At 43.0% G+C, this 14818-nt stretch overlaps 1 protein-coding gene across 11 annotated transcripts in view; it reads left to right on the forward strand.

The window, feature by feature from the left end:
- Positions 1–14818, forward strand: part of GALNS (galactosamine (N-acetyl)-6-sulfatase) — a 51972-nt gene that overhangs the window by 25095 nt on the left and 12059 nt on the right. For 6 of the 11 annotated variants that reach the window (XR_005933106.1, XR_005933107.1, XR_005933105.1 and 3 more), the window contains exon 12: positions 7516–7637. Coding sequence is in view for 7 of the 11 variants with exons in the window: in XM_041125646.1 (XP_040981580.1) it covers positions 7516–7637 (122 nt within the window). In the remaining 4 variants the exon portion in view is untranslated. Of the gene's footprint in view, positions 1–7515; positions 7638–9441; positions 9836–14258; positions 14569–14818 lie in introns of those variants that run through there. The other 5 variants (XM_041125644.1, XM_041125645.1, XM_041125649.1 and 2 more) reach the window with 3 other exon arrangements.

A 14818-nucleotide genomic window follows, 5' to 3' on the forward strand; every position in this document is an offset into this window, starting at 1 on the left:
AGGAAAGGAAAGTTGGATCCAAAAATGCGTTGCACGCTCTGCCTCAGTGCGAATTCTACACAGCTAAAATGAGATAATGTATTTGTCTAGGTTAGTATGTGAGTAAAACCCATGTATCGCACGTGGCACAGTGTGGAGGATTTTCCCTGTGTGAGAGACACTGGGAGCTTGTATGTACAAGTGTATGGGTATATGAATGCGCTCAGAGGCATGCTTTTCCCATGTGCATGGAAGATAGTCTCACACGTGAATAATTGCTCTCCATTGTAATATAAGCCCATACACACACTTACATACCTAGCTGGGAAATAAATAAACGTCTACGTTGATCTAAACTTATTTGTACATGTCTGAGTATGTGTGTAGCAGTGATAATGGGGACCAGTTACTCATTTCAAAGGCTTTCCTACTGTGAGCAATGGCAGTTGTGCAATTAAGGAATATTTATTTCTTTCTAAGTCTTTGTTTAACTACTGTCTGATAAAAGTCAGCAATTGTACTGTACATCAGAGAGATGATTAAAAATTCACTTGCTTTCCTGCAGCTTGTGTCACGTGTGGTTGATGTGGGTAAAATTGGAGCACATTAGTGGACAGACTAGCCATTAACAACATGCAGAGGAAGCTGAGGCTGAAATTTATTCCAATTCTCCTCATGTTCTCAAGCCATTAATTACAAGTCTTGCAAGTTTAAAAATAGAAATAAATCAGAATGCAGAACAGTTCCACAGTTCTGAGTCCTGTTTTAGGAGTTTTGTAATCTCACCTTATGATACAGTTGCCTCTTTCAGTGACTGGTGTTCTCAGCTGTATTGATATTGGACTACAGTTATGCTGCCGGAATCAAAAAGGCCAATTTGTTTGCCAATTTCATTTGAAAAACGTATTTAAATACATGCACATCTGTGGCATTAGGAATTCTGACTGTCGGCAGGTTTGCTGTTCAATAAGTTTGATTTGCCACCCCAGTAGAACTTCAGCTAATGAGGCCTTGTTAATTGTATGATCTTTAGCATGGCTCCTTACCTTATTGTGAATACAATGTGATGATTTATTAAACTTTCAAATATGAAACTCTCTATGTCTGAAGGTCCAGATTCAGACCTGGAATAAACAAATGTATCTGGTTGGCATGTCATCCATTTGAAAGAGGTCTGAAGTTGGCCACGTGCGTCAAAACAGCTGTCTGCAAATTTTTAAGAGGTTTGTTTTATGGGTAGTTGAGTATCTTATGATTTTGACAGATACATGGCGCGTTTTAGCCAAACCTCCTTTTACTTTCAGAATTCCCTTGTTAATTGACAGTGTGGGAAATCATTGATTCAGAAAACTTGCACTGTTTTTAATCCACACTTTATGCATTTTTGTTTGACTTTTAGATGAGATTATACCATTAAAGCAGCCAGAACCACATTTTCATGTTGACACTGGAAAATGTGGAATTGGTGCATGTCCTGGGTCTGTTTAGGACTACCATGTCTTTCAGGATTATCTAGAAAGAATGTGTGCAATTGTGGCCTCTAACCTGGAAAGCTATGTGTGTGAATGTGGTATAAGTTAGTTAAGTAATAAAGTATGTATATACAAATAAAAATGTACCAGAGAGACACAGCTTACAGAAAGCAAAGCCTAGGAAAGCAGAACAGGGATATGAATGCTTCCCTCCATATGGCACTTGGAATATTTACACTGGAAAGATCCCATGCAAGCAGTACACAGGTTTACAGTCATCTTAGACTCCCATGACATTAACATGCCCCTTACTGGTCTGCATCCTCTGCCTTATGGCCTGGGATTAAAATTTGTCATCTTTCACAAAGATGAAGTGTGCTGTTCTGTTCTTCCTATTTTTTGTTTGTTTTTTAACCCCCAAGCAATTTTTTTCTAGTCTGACTCCTCTCATAAACTCCTGTAGTCTTTCTTAGTGCTGGAGGATACCTTGATGCTGTCTTTTCTGCTGGCTTAACTTGATTACTTAGGTAACTTGCCTTTTTGAATGGTTAGTCTCTTGAAAGCATAAAGGGAAGGATCACTCAACAGAAGCAAGTGAGAGTAAGCTCTCTGTGGGACATTTTCCCTGTGGATTGCATAGCATGCTTGTTTGGGTCTGTTTACCTGGCTTCCATCTCCTTTCATATAGGTGGCTCATGTTATATATAATTTGACATCTCTGACATTCAAAAGGTGATAAATAGGACAGAGCAGATGAAAGGAAACTTTACTTGAAAAATAGGGTTTATTTTTAAATGGTAAAAGATTTTTAAATAGTTTGGCAGAGGGAGAGAAATCTTCACCCTGCACAAGACCCGAGTCCCTATTGCTGTAGGACTCAGCGCATAAGCTCTTCCACCATCATTGACCACCTTTCTTCTTGTAGCAAAAATCAGCGGTGATAAAAACAGCCACGTGTGTTTTGTGTTGGAGCAGAAGTAAGAACTAAGGATAAACCTGGGGAGCTCCCTCTCTTGTATGGCATAAGACACACAGGACTTTTAAGGGGAGTCTCCTGTAAAATGCAGTTCTTGTTGCTGTCATCATCCATCCTTTTAGCCTGTAAGTCATGCTTGTTTGGTACCAAATTTGAACTGGATTGCAAAGTGCATGACAAATAATGCACACAAACTTGGCGGTTCTGTTTTATTGCTACTGGTGCCCACAGCCGTGATGCTGGGTGCATAGCTTCCCATTCTTAAAATACAAACGCTCAGAGTCTGCATTGTTATGAGTTTTGTCCACTGGATGGAAGGGAGAGGTACATTTCATCATCCTTGTTTGGAAGGAGAGGTCTGAAAGGGGAAAAAATGGGTATTCTCTATGGATTTATCTAAGTAGCCAGCAAGTCCTTCAGGAATTGCCTAATTTAATGCTATGTAGAGGAAGTAGGAGTATGAGCTAGCAGGAAGAAAGGAAATTCCCTTCTCTCTGCCTGCCACAGAGACTATCCAGCAGAGAATAGTTCTTGTGCCTTCCAAGAGCAGTGATGCAAGAAGGGGAAAAAATAATTAAGAAAAAATGTGGAAAACGCCCTTTGGTTCATTGGAGAGTGGCTGATAACATCAACCTTTCTGCTGTCAGCTTAGTATCTTGTTAGTAGTCTTCAGTGATTTTTCATGAGAGCTCCTGTGTCTTTAAATGATTGGTGTAGGTGCCTGCCAGAAGACCCTATTGTTTTAATGTAAAATGCCAAAGGGGTTATTCCTGCCGCAGTCTGTCTGATTGCCCTTCTCCTCAACGTGAAGGGATCGATAAAGCCTTTTCTGCAAGGGGGATGTGAAGTCAAGTAGAACCTCAGAAATAATGACATTTGATTGTGGTCCTCTGAGCATATGAGCTAGCCATTGATCGCTTCTGCTTGAGAGCCGCTGGAGGCTTGCTGATCTGCCCATCTTCTGGGGTCTCTTCCAGACAGTTAACACATTAGAAGCAATTTTTGTTCAACAGGGTTGAAGCTTGGCAGTCACACTTTCAGGTGTCTGGTCGCTCAGAGCTCCAGTTTGGTAGGCTTTTGCTGGGAATCGCCAGGAGAGTGAGAACAGCCACTTACCCGTGTTGTGGCAAACAGCAAGAAACAACGTTCCTGGCTTTAATTATCTGCTGTTCTTTTCTCCTTCCAATATTAATACAGTTTTGCTGCTCTGGGTTTTGTGTGGCAGAGTGAGGAGACCTGACCAGGAGACAGACCCCAGATTTGCTGCGCCACTATCAAAATCTGCAGCCGCTTGTCAAGTCGGAGGGATCTGGGATAGCGCCAGGGTGACGAATTGCCAGAGGGCTTACGTTAACACAAGTGGTGATTCCATCACTTGGCGGAGAGCCCAAACTGGCAACCGGCTGTATTTGTCTCATGTCTATATTGACATAGCATCTGTGGTCCATTTGCTCTGGAAATTAAAGCATAAGCTGTGCAACCAATAGCCGCTAGATCTTATGAACGGAAAAACAATCCAGGTTTCACGATTGCTGGGGAGAAGGGCAGAAAGACGTGCTCACTGAAAAGTTTACCTGATGTGCAGGAAATGTTGTGGTTTTCTTTTTTTTCTTTTTTTTTTTTTTTTTAAAGAAAGCATTGCTGGAATTTCTCCTACAGCAAACAGGTCTGTGCAGTGGTACAAAACACTGTGCCTGTGCAAGAGACTGGGTGCAGGAGCTGAGCTATTTCTGGTTGCCATCTGATGCTCTTTTATGGGCTCCCTTAGAAGGCAGGGAGCTGATCTTCTGGTGGTTTTCATGCTTTTATAATTGAGGAGGAAAGCTCCAAGAATTTGCTTAAACACTGGGAGTAACCTTTCTACTTTGTTTGATCAGTGTTACCTGTAAACATGCAAATTACCTTGGATAGTGTGCAGAGTAAAATATTAGGCACGTACTTTAACTGGCTATTGATCCCCTGCATATTGTTATTAACAGTCTGCCAAATAAATAGCTTAAAGGAAACAACAGCAGATGAAGTGGTAGTTGATTTGGATTTTGTTATCCTGGTGGATAGGGCAGGCATAGCTACCTCTTTGCTCTTCTCAGACAGAACATAGCTTTATTTTTGGGTGAAGTTGCCGTTCTGTTGGCAGTGCCAGAGAGCTGAAGCCAGTCCCTTGTCAGCGTAAATGGGGAGAGTTCCTCTGCAGCCCATGGAACGATGTGGCTTTTGCTCCAGCTGAGAACCTGGCACATTTGCATTTATTGTTAAAGCCTGCAGTGTTCTTGGGGTCCATCAAGCATGTTGTCAGCTCGGGCTTTTACAAGGAAAAAAAAAAAAAAGTTTTGTTTAATGAAGAGCAAGAAATGATCCAAAATGTTGACATGATTTAAAATCATCATCTAGAACAGAGTCCCCTTCCTCACCAGGCCTGTTGTCCTGCAGCCTGCTTGGGGTAGGAGAGCTGGAGGGCAGCTTCTTCTCTCCCATCCAAGATGTGCACGAGGAGTTTTGGCATGTCCCTCTGCCCCAGCTCCCAGTACCACACGTGACCAAATTTGCACACTTTCCAAGCAACCAGAGGCATTGTCCAGATGCTCCAGAGAGTGGATTGTCTTGTCTTTAAATACTTCTCAAATCTCAAGCAGATTTAATTTATACTGGTTTTGCTCCAGAAAAGAAAAGCAATCCAGACTTGGGATCCCAGACTTTCAGTTCACTGGTATAGCTGATTTTTTCTCTTTCCATCCTGCGAACTGAAAATGCTTTGACTTACAAAACAGAATGAGATAGAGTTGTGGATCATAAGTTAAATATTCTTTTCTGTCAGAGGGACAGAAGACTGTGCTGCTCTAGCTGTATCTGTAGTGTATCACTCACTCTGGTGCAGAACAATGCCTTGATCAGGGGTGTGAGGATAAAATTTTACCTCTTATTTTTTGTTCATTTGTTGATGAGCAGGTAGAAAATATTTTTAGCTCTCTCTGTAGGTTGAATATTGGCAGTCACACAGTACATAAAAATACTAATAGTCAATTTTATTTGTGGAGCTAAAGTTGAAAGGCTTTAGAAATTTAAAGGGTGGTTTCAGCCATATTTTAAGAGCGTTATTTATCAATGTCATAAAAAGGTATGCTTGATTTTATTTTTTGTATTTATTTGATTTTTTTCCCAATAGACTACTTTTGAAGAGGGCATTGAGTGCTTAGATTAGAAAGACAGATAGCTTTTGGCTAGTGGCATCAGGCAAGTTGTCACAGCACTTTCTTTCCTGGGAGTCTTTGGGATGTAGCCTGGGCTGTGTTCTAGAGTCTCGGCTACAAGGATTTTATAAGAAACAAAAGATAAAATGTAAACAGAGCAATGTATAAACAAATACCCAAGAGACTAAAATCTTCTTTCAAACCAAAGCATTTGCAGCCGAAGAGCATTGTACCAATTAGCAGGCTCTTAATTAAATTGCTTGTTTGATTTGCATCCAAATTATAATTTGGGTGTTATGTAGGCTTTGATACCTTTTCATTAACTGTTCCTTTTGAGGGGAAAAAAAAATAAATCTATTTTTCACTGTGTGTTTCAGAGGCCTGTGGCGTCACAAGGTGGAAAGGTCAATCATTTTTGTATCCATTTAAAGTCCATTATTGGTAGGCCACTACAACCTATCAAGCAACTCTCTTATTTTTCCAGTCAGTGATTCAGGAATCTATAGCTCTGTGCAGATAAATGGGATTTCATGGGCTTCTAAACTTCTTGCTTTATTGAAAAGCAGAATATTAACTGCTCCACTGACCAGCTGTCCATTAAAAACAGAGGATATTTTTAGAAAATTGTTTGCCAATCAAATCCTACCAACATCTGTAGAGAGCCTTTTCAGTTTGTTTGTTTTATAAGCAAATGCTAAAGCTGCTTTCCCACCTCCATTGAAATATTCCCATTTACCTTCTCTCCATGTCTCTGTCCGTGTCTCGGGGCATTCTGAGGTATTGTAAGGAGCGCAGCATGTTAGCTGGAATTGTAAAACTGAGCTTTAACAAGTCCATTTGGTGCTAGTCCTTGCTGGTCTGTGGGGCCCCCTGCTTTATTTGCTGTTCAGTGAAATTAGTGCTTTGCATTTTTTGCTATTCCCAGGGCTTAAATGAGTTCTGTTAGCCCTCAAGACTGCCGGCCAGGCTCTAGGTGATTAGGGAGCTCGACACCTGGCTAATAACCGGCTGGGCTTCGGGAGACGCAGCCTGGCAAGGCGTGCAAGGGCAGATGCAGAGAGCTCACCGCTCTGGATCTGCGAGCAGGCTGCTCGCTCTGTCCCTCCGTGGCCAGTGAGCACTTTAACCCGTTGCTGCTAGCAAAGGGAGAGTCCCAGTACTTGTGCCCTTTCATACCCACTGCCACTGCTGGGAAAATCCCAACTTCTGACCCCGTAGACTTGAATGTTAGTGAAAGGAACGTCTCCAGACTTAATACAGTTCTTTCAGCCCCACTGTCATTCCCAGGTGCCTCAGTACCAGCTTGCTATGAATCAGATCAACAAATGCACCCATTTCTTTAACTGGATTTGCTCTGTTCAGTGAAACAGATCCTTCAGGTCTGGTGTCAGGTGCTAGCAAGCTGAGTTTTCAGGGAGGCTAGCAGGTATGCATTGCCTCTCAGGGTGATGCCCCTTGGTTTGGCTGGATGTTTCCCCCGGGACTGTTGCTTTTTGATCAGAACTGCCAAGTGATCTGATCCCCTCTGTGAGTTTCAAAGCCATAGAAATCAAACAGAGAAGATACTTTCCACGTGCAGAATTTTTATGATTAAATGGTTTCACCCCTTTGTCTTTTGTTTTGCCATTTCATTTTAATGAATATTTTATAGAGATTACTTTTTTATAAGGCAAGAATATAAGGCTGCTTCAGCTTTTATGTGAGTGCAATGCCAACATTGTCACCTTATTTTACCCTGTCAGATCAGAATCCATTTTGCAGACTGAAGTGGACTCTCGGTTTAAAATAATTCTGAGGTTTGTGGGTATATTGGAACAAGGTGCTGAAGAAAGTGGCATCAGCTAAAATTTTGCTCCCTCCCCTGCTGCACCCTTGATGACCTCTCTCCTCTTCACTGTAGGGCATTGATTTCTGTCCTGGGCAGAATGTCTCTGGAGTGACAACACATACACTGGAGGAGCACACTACCCTGCCGCTGCTTTTCCACCTGGGGATGGACCCTGGAGAGAAGTACCCATTAAGGTGAGCCAGTTAATGAAGGTGTGAAAACTCTCAGCACTGTCAGCGTATGCTTTATATAATTCATTTGCCTTGGTAGCTGTTTCTTGCAATGTGCTTGAAAACTATCCCAGAAAGCCATTACTGGTAAGAGTAGTGAAAAGAAAGGAACAAACCTTCATTCTCAAATGGTCAGGTTAGATGGATGTGCACATGTCCGTGGCTCAACTCATCAGTCCGGTCGTTCTTGCTCTGTGTCCTACAACCCCTGATGAAGGAGGCAAAACACACACTGTTGGACGGGAGAGGACACAGCAGGGCAGCTGTGGAATAAAGCAGTGGTGCTGGTGAGCGTAGGCATTGGAGCTGTGATTCTCTGTGTGTTTTGGGGCTAGGGAAGAAATGTCTAGTGATCTTTGCATACCGTGCAGTGTTTTTCCTCTGTGCACTGGAATCTGTGGAAGGCAAATGTGGTAACCTTCCAATCTCCTAGCCCCTGCTAAAGGAGCTTCTCCAGAGGGTCTTTAGCAAGAGGACTTTCTGCCCAATCCTGTTCCATCCTTGGACTCTCCTGGCTGTCTGAATCCATTTTCCTATAAGCCTACTATTATAATACTTATCTCTGGCACACACCATGCCCTGAGAGATTTCTGTAAGGATTTATGTAGTCATCAGCCATCACATATAAACATGCCACCTCCAAAAAGCTCCCAAGGTGTCCCCACCTCCCTCCCTCCTTCCTTCTACTGACTGCGTTTTACCCCTGTGGCAAAAGTAGCTGCAAACAGGGGCATGCAGCCTCATCCCTTGCCAGTGGCTCCAGCTCGGAGAATGTGGAAATAAATAAAGAGAAAACTAGTGCTACTGTGACCACCTGCACAGAAATGGTTTTGTGCAGCAGCTTTAACAGAGAGATGTTTTCTGAGCTGACAGGACTGCAATTACTCAACTGTTTTAAATAATTGAGTGGATACACTCGCTCCATTACTTTCAAAAGAACCGAGCCTGTGCTGTCCACTAAGTGTTTTCACTAGAGAGAGAAGGGGAGGAAAAATATTTTCACTTCTCTCTCACTTAACAGACAAGCACCCTAGAGGTGCATTACGCAGTGTATAAAGCTCTTCAGAAGCCCAGCATGTTAGCTCTCGCTTTCTATTGCATTTCAGCACTAATGAATAAAGCAAATCTGAAGCTCCTGTATTTTAAATTCAGCTCAGTGGAACTACGCTACTGGGTTGGGATTCCAGATGAGACTATGCCCTGTTTGGTTTAACAACTATTTTATTTTAGGAAGATGAGGGGATAGAAATTGCCTGTTTTTCCAAAAGTCAAATAAACGGGTAGTGTCAAGTGAACTGTAGTTTGCCTACTCTTTGTGTATCCTCTGAATTTGAGGGAGAAGAGCTCTTCCCTAAGAGGTGTTTGCAGGACACCTGCTTCCCCTGTTATTTAGATGTTCCTTACCACCACCATGGATTGAGCATTGAAATAAATTCCAGTGTTACATCTGCAATCATTCCTCATACAGTTCCATTGATTTTTGGACATTCACAAGCTGTTGCTTTGATTGAATTTTATGGCAAGATTATGACATGATTATGGAAAGCTGTGATGTTGTTTAATATGCAGACCCTAATAGAAAGCCTCTTTTTAGTAAATGAATCTTCCTTTCTGCAGCACGTTCTGTTGCTATTGTCTCCTCTCTGGTCACAATGGAAAACTCATGGGAAGTGGGTCTCCTATATCGAATGTGGTAATTAAATTACCCTCATTTGTGGAGCTGTTACTGTTGTGTATTTTTATTTAGCTTAATTATCCCCCTTGGCAGACAGCCTGTTGGGAGTCCCGACACTAATGTTTCTCAGAAGGGAATCCAGCATTCTCCTCCAAGCGTGCATCTGTCTGTCCGTACATGCTGGGTGTGCTCGTATTGCTTCTGCTCCAGCCCGAGGTTTGTGCGTGTTCGCAGTCCATGTTGGCCACGCTCCTCTGTTCACCCTCCTGCAGCCCTGGAGGAACAGGGTGTATCATATAGCTCTTTCACCAGCTTGGCTCCTCTGGTGCGTCGTTATGTTGCCAAAGCATTTAGAAAAATTTGCATTGCACCCCTGATTTATTGGTACCTTTCCCTCTTTTATGTAATTTACTTTTACCACTTTGCTTTGTTAAATCTATACTGGATTTTACTAGATTTTCTGCTGCTGTGAAGGAGCAGCACGGCGCACCGATGCCCTGTTCTCTCTGCCTGCTTTTGCTCATTTTTTATTTCATTTATTCCTTATTTTAGTGCAGCCTTTTCTTCTCCCTAAAATGATTTTAATAATCTGTCATATTTCTTGATTTGCATTAGTTTGGAGTGGGGTCACATGCAAATCCACCGGTAAGAGGTTTCATTGCTGCGTGTGAAGGCCAGGCATCACACGCACCTCCAGAGAGATTTACTGCTTATATATTTGGGCTCCCTCTAGGATCCTAGGGGACCTCAGAGCCAGGGCATCCTAGAAATCAGTCAGCTCAGTCAACTGTGGCAACACTCTTGACTTGCAGAGTGCTTGTGCTCAGGCAGTCTCATCTGAAATGTCTTTGGGTCGTGACATTGTGCACACAAGGTACTGCATGACGCTAAGAGACTTTTTCAAGGCAACAATTTCAGTTCATCTCATAACATGGGGATTAGCCTTTTCAATCTTCGTTGGAGAACTGGCTGCTAAAGGGATCACTGAAGATGCAAGTCCTTCAAAATCTAGAGACAGCACGTAAAGTTTTCAGTTCCCTGGGTTTCATGGTGAAGCTGGACAAGTCCTTCCTCTTCCTGACTCAGTTCACTGGATTTCCTGGAGCCTGCCTGGAAACAATATCAGCAAAAGCTTATCTCCCACAGGAGCACTTTTCATGCAGTGGAAAAACTGGTCAGGCAATTACAGGCAGGTCCTGTCATCGTGTTGCGGACACATCTGGCAGTTCTGAGCCACATGGCACCCTGCACTTATGTTCCCCTTCATGTAAGGCTGTGCATCCATCCCTACCCACGTCTGACTCTAGGAACAGACCCTCCCAACAGGGTTGTGACTGTTTCTTCTTGCTATTGCCCATCTCTTTGGCCGGACTGCCTCCTGCACCCCAGCTTCTGCCAAGGGATACAGTTGTGTTTACCCCTTCTTCTTGAAAGATAATTACTGATGTTTCTCAGTCCAGACTGGAACTTCACCCCAGCAATCCAACAGCTTCACAGACTTCGCATTTTGTTAGCTGGGATTCATAGCAGTGCCAAATGCATGGTATGAGTTCTCACACTGCCTGAGCTTGCCCAGGTGATGGCACATTTACATCATCACAGCAACAGACTGAATGGAGCAAGATCCCTGTCCTGTAGTTGACCTTCAGGACTTGACATGCTCAGCGCTAACATCAGATACATTCACTGCCAAGCTCTTATCCCCTTCTCTCCTGGAAAGAGGAGGACTCTCCTGAGAACTGCAGGACTCTGGGGTCCTGGCATTGAGAGAAGCTTGGCATCATAGGACAAGCTCAACATTTCTATGGCTGCAGGATGAGGTAGGGCATGAACATGCCTGCAGGTACTGACGAGGCAAAACTGGCATCTGGAGAGGTGCTTGTAATAAGAACACCTGCAATGGCAGGGTATGTATGGGCAATATATTTCAAAGAAGTGTGGTTACTGGTAAGTAATCTTTTGCTCAGTTGCCAAAAATGGTAATGTAACTGCACTTACATAAGTAAGAGTTACCTTGTTATCTGGTCCTTGTGTAGTGAGAAGTGAACTGTTTGTGTCTTTTGTCATCCAAGAGATTAACTAGATCTGTGTAGGTGGGGGTAGAAGATCTTTCTTTTTTTATAGCTCTCAACTTTAAAATATAAATAAGATAGTGTGTTAGGCAGCACACAAAACAGAAGCATTTCCCTAAGCCTAAGCAGTATTTTGTTTCCTCCCTAGAGGCAATTACTAGGGGTTTTTGCTTTGTAAAACAACACTCAAACTGTGGGATGCCCTTGTTACCAAATTTATCAGAATGCAGAACTAAAAGATCTGATAGGTCTTTTTCTTTACTAAATTCTGTTATGTTTGGGATATTGTGTGTCTGCTAAGTACCACATAGGGAACTTGTTTCTCCATTCAAACCATATGTGACAAATAGAGTAAAAATATCTGTTAGTAACATCTTCACAACCAGTTGTCAGTTTTATTACCCAAGTCACAGATTACTGTTTATACACGCCTTTACTAAAATACTTCGTTGCCAGTCAGGAAGAACACGAGTAACAATATATAGCAAAAGCTGGCACAGCTTAAAATACAGTTAGCAAAATACCTAATGCAGACTGAAGTAGAGTGTTTTGAGTCAGACTCCAAAGCTGCAAAAATAATTTATAACAGAAATCTCTGAAATTCTGTCAGTTTGAGCCAGAGGTGCAAAGCCTTAATAACAAGTAAGTACAGCATGCTCACGCCTTGTTGATACTCCAGGTTAGGAGCGACTTCTGCTTTGAGTGATTAGCCTCTGTTCAAAACGGAGTTTACTAAATTTTGAACGTCAAAATACCTACCTCTGTTTTACTTAGGGCAATAGATTTTACTATTATGGAAAAAAATGGAAGTGATAAGGCTTGGTTGATGAACATAATGATTTTAGAACACATTAATTAACAAGAGAGCTCACAAGTGCCTATTTTGAGCAGATGGAAAATCCAGGAAATCATCAGAGAGGTAATTGCACTGCTTATGGAGCCACAAAAGAAGGGAAGAAGCTCCTGAAGGGAAGCTAAAGGGGAAAGGATCTGATAGAGAAGTTGCCAGTCTCACCTTACTGATCAGGGCAGAAACCTCGCTGTGGGGAAAAGACAGAAGGTGCAAAAGGGGGAAAAAAACGTGTATAACAGAGCCAGAATCTTGCCCAGGGAAGATGCTGACTCCTCATCTTCTTGAAAAAGAAGGAAATGGTACCAGCTGCATTGCAGGGGTGAATTAGCTGCTGCCACAGGAGAGGTGCCATTGAGGAACACTAAAACCGTGGAAACTGTGGAGAGCTATGGATAAAGAGCCTCAGCCATGCCAGTGAAAAACACCGAGCATCAACCGTGCAGGGGCTGGACCCAGAAAGGGTGTCAGAAGTATGCAAGGCAGGCGTGACAGCCGGTACGCAGCCAGCTCTGGTGGGAAGAGGGTTGAAGAAAAATACACCTGCAGAGGACAGTCGCTAGCCTGGGGACTAAGAATGGAGACAAACTTGTCTCGATCGATAGCTGCTCTTTACCCAGTCCAGGATCAGTGCTCTGCGTTGTGGCACACCATCTGATCAACCTGTAACTTGTGCTTAATCGTGGCAGACCAACAGCCTGCAGGTATTTTGATGAGTAACTGTCTAGACTAGAATGATGCTGTATAAAAAGGAATATTGAAGTAAAAAGCCATATGAACCAGTTTCAAAAATGCAAAATGCTGTTTGAAATGGACATTATCTTCTTCAGAAACAGGTCCAGGCAGTGCTACAGCCTCAGAGAGTAGCCTGAAGAGCCCATTGCATAAATTATGATTCAGAAATACCACTGAAGCAACTAGCGGGAGGATCAGATAGATAGTCATTATTTTCTGTCGCCTGTTCATGCAGAGACTAAGGCTTTACGTAGTCAGTCTGCCTTTATCCCCTCTGCCATTTAAACGCTGTGGTTGCTCGCAGTGTGCTGGAAAGGCAGGATTGTGGGAGTTGGGGAGTTACAGCTTCCATGAAAATAGGTGACCAGGTAGAGGATCGGCACGATCACATCTCCTTGCTGCAAGGAAGGCTGTGGACACCATTAGAGAATCCAGACAAGTGAGAGGCATCATCAATACTCCCAAATATTCATGTGGCTAGCTGGCCACATGCCCCACACGCCTCCAGGGGCATTTGCATCTGGGGCCCACAGATGCTGCTAGACGAGAGAGGAGAATTGGGGTACAGGCCACCCTTCAGTCTTCTCTTTGATTCCTTGTTTGTTTTTCTTTGGCCCTGTGAGTCTCTCCAGTAATTGCAAGTCGCCATGTTTCAGAAGCAGAGCCCCAAACCTGTTGTCTGTCTCCTGTATTGTGCAGACTTTAAATTGCAAATAAACTTGATGATAGAATAGAGGAACTGAGGAAGACTGAATAATAGGACAAGATCAAGACTTGGATACTACAGTGCTGAGCAGCCTCAAAGCACTGATAGCAGATAAAATCAAATTACCTGAATCTGGGTGTATTTCACAATTAAAAATAATGTTTTTAATTAAAATAATTCCAGTGGAGAAGGAAGTAAAATATACAAATCTTTAGCCAAGTTTTATGCTCTTCCCATAAATTCATGTGCGTCTGGTATAACATGCTATAAATCTGAAAGCTGCTATTGAGAGCCCACTGTAAGGTTTGTGTGAAGCACGCTATGTAATACCCATTTTGTTACATTCCTCTCAATAATAACATGGTCCTGTCACTCCCAGGATAGACATACTGTGCTGTGCCCGTATATGAATCATCAGGATGAGGTATAAAACATCAAGATCTAGATCTGAAAAAATGCTGAAAATGCTCTTTAATTTGCTCCGGTTCTGATCTATTTGAGGGCGTATTTATGATGGTAGAGAATCGCCCTCTCCCTCTCCTTACAGCTCAGGATGCTAGCAGACCTGAAGGTGACAGACTGACGACTGCAAGATTAAACCAGAGCTCTAACACCGAAAGCAGCGTGTGAGACAAACCCTCCTTCTTCCAAACCTGAATTTCAGCGTAGGGCATGGCAGGGTTAATGGCAGAGCAGGTTACACTGGAGTTGTTTGGCTAGGGAGGAGATGGGAACAGATTGCCAAGGCACAATTACACTAAATGAAGGAAGCACAGGCCACACCTGTGCCTGGGACCCTGCGCTCGCAATCCAGCCCTGATTGGATCTCCAGAGACTTCCCGGAGGTAAAGTGTCAATTAGTGTAATGACCCTGGACTTTGTCCACTCCGTTCGCTCATTCTGAGCGTGGAATAATTTTGTGTACGCTGGGGGATCTCTTTTAGCAAACTCCTCACAACACCACCTGCTCACCCTCTCATTCTTCCAGTGCTATTCCCAGCTCTCCTTCTGCAGGATTGTTGAACTAGAATACAAAATGCAGCATGCCCCGGAGGCAGCGAGGTCTGGATCTTCATGCAGACAATAATGCCCAAACACCTGTATAGA

Source organism: Aquila chrysaetos, chromosome 9 (genome assembly GCF_900496995.4).
Source record: "Aquila chrysaetos chrysaetos chromosome 9, bAquChr1.4, whole genome shotgun sequence".
NCBI lineage: Eukaryota > Metazoa > Chordata > Aves > Accipitriformes > Accipitridae > Aquila > Aquila chrysaetos.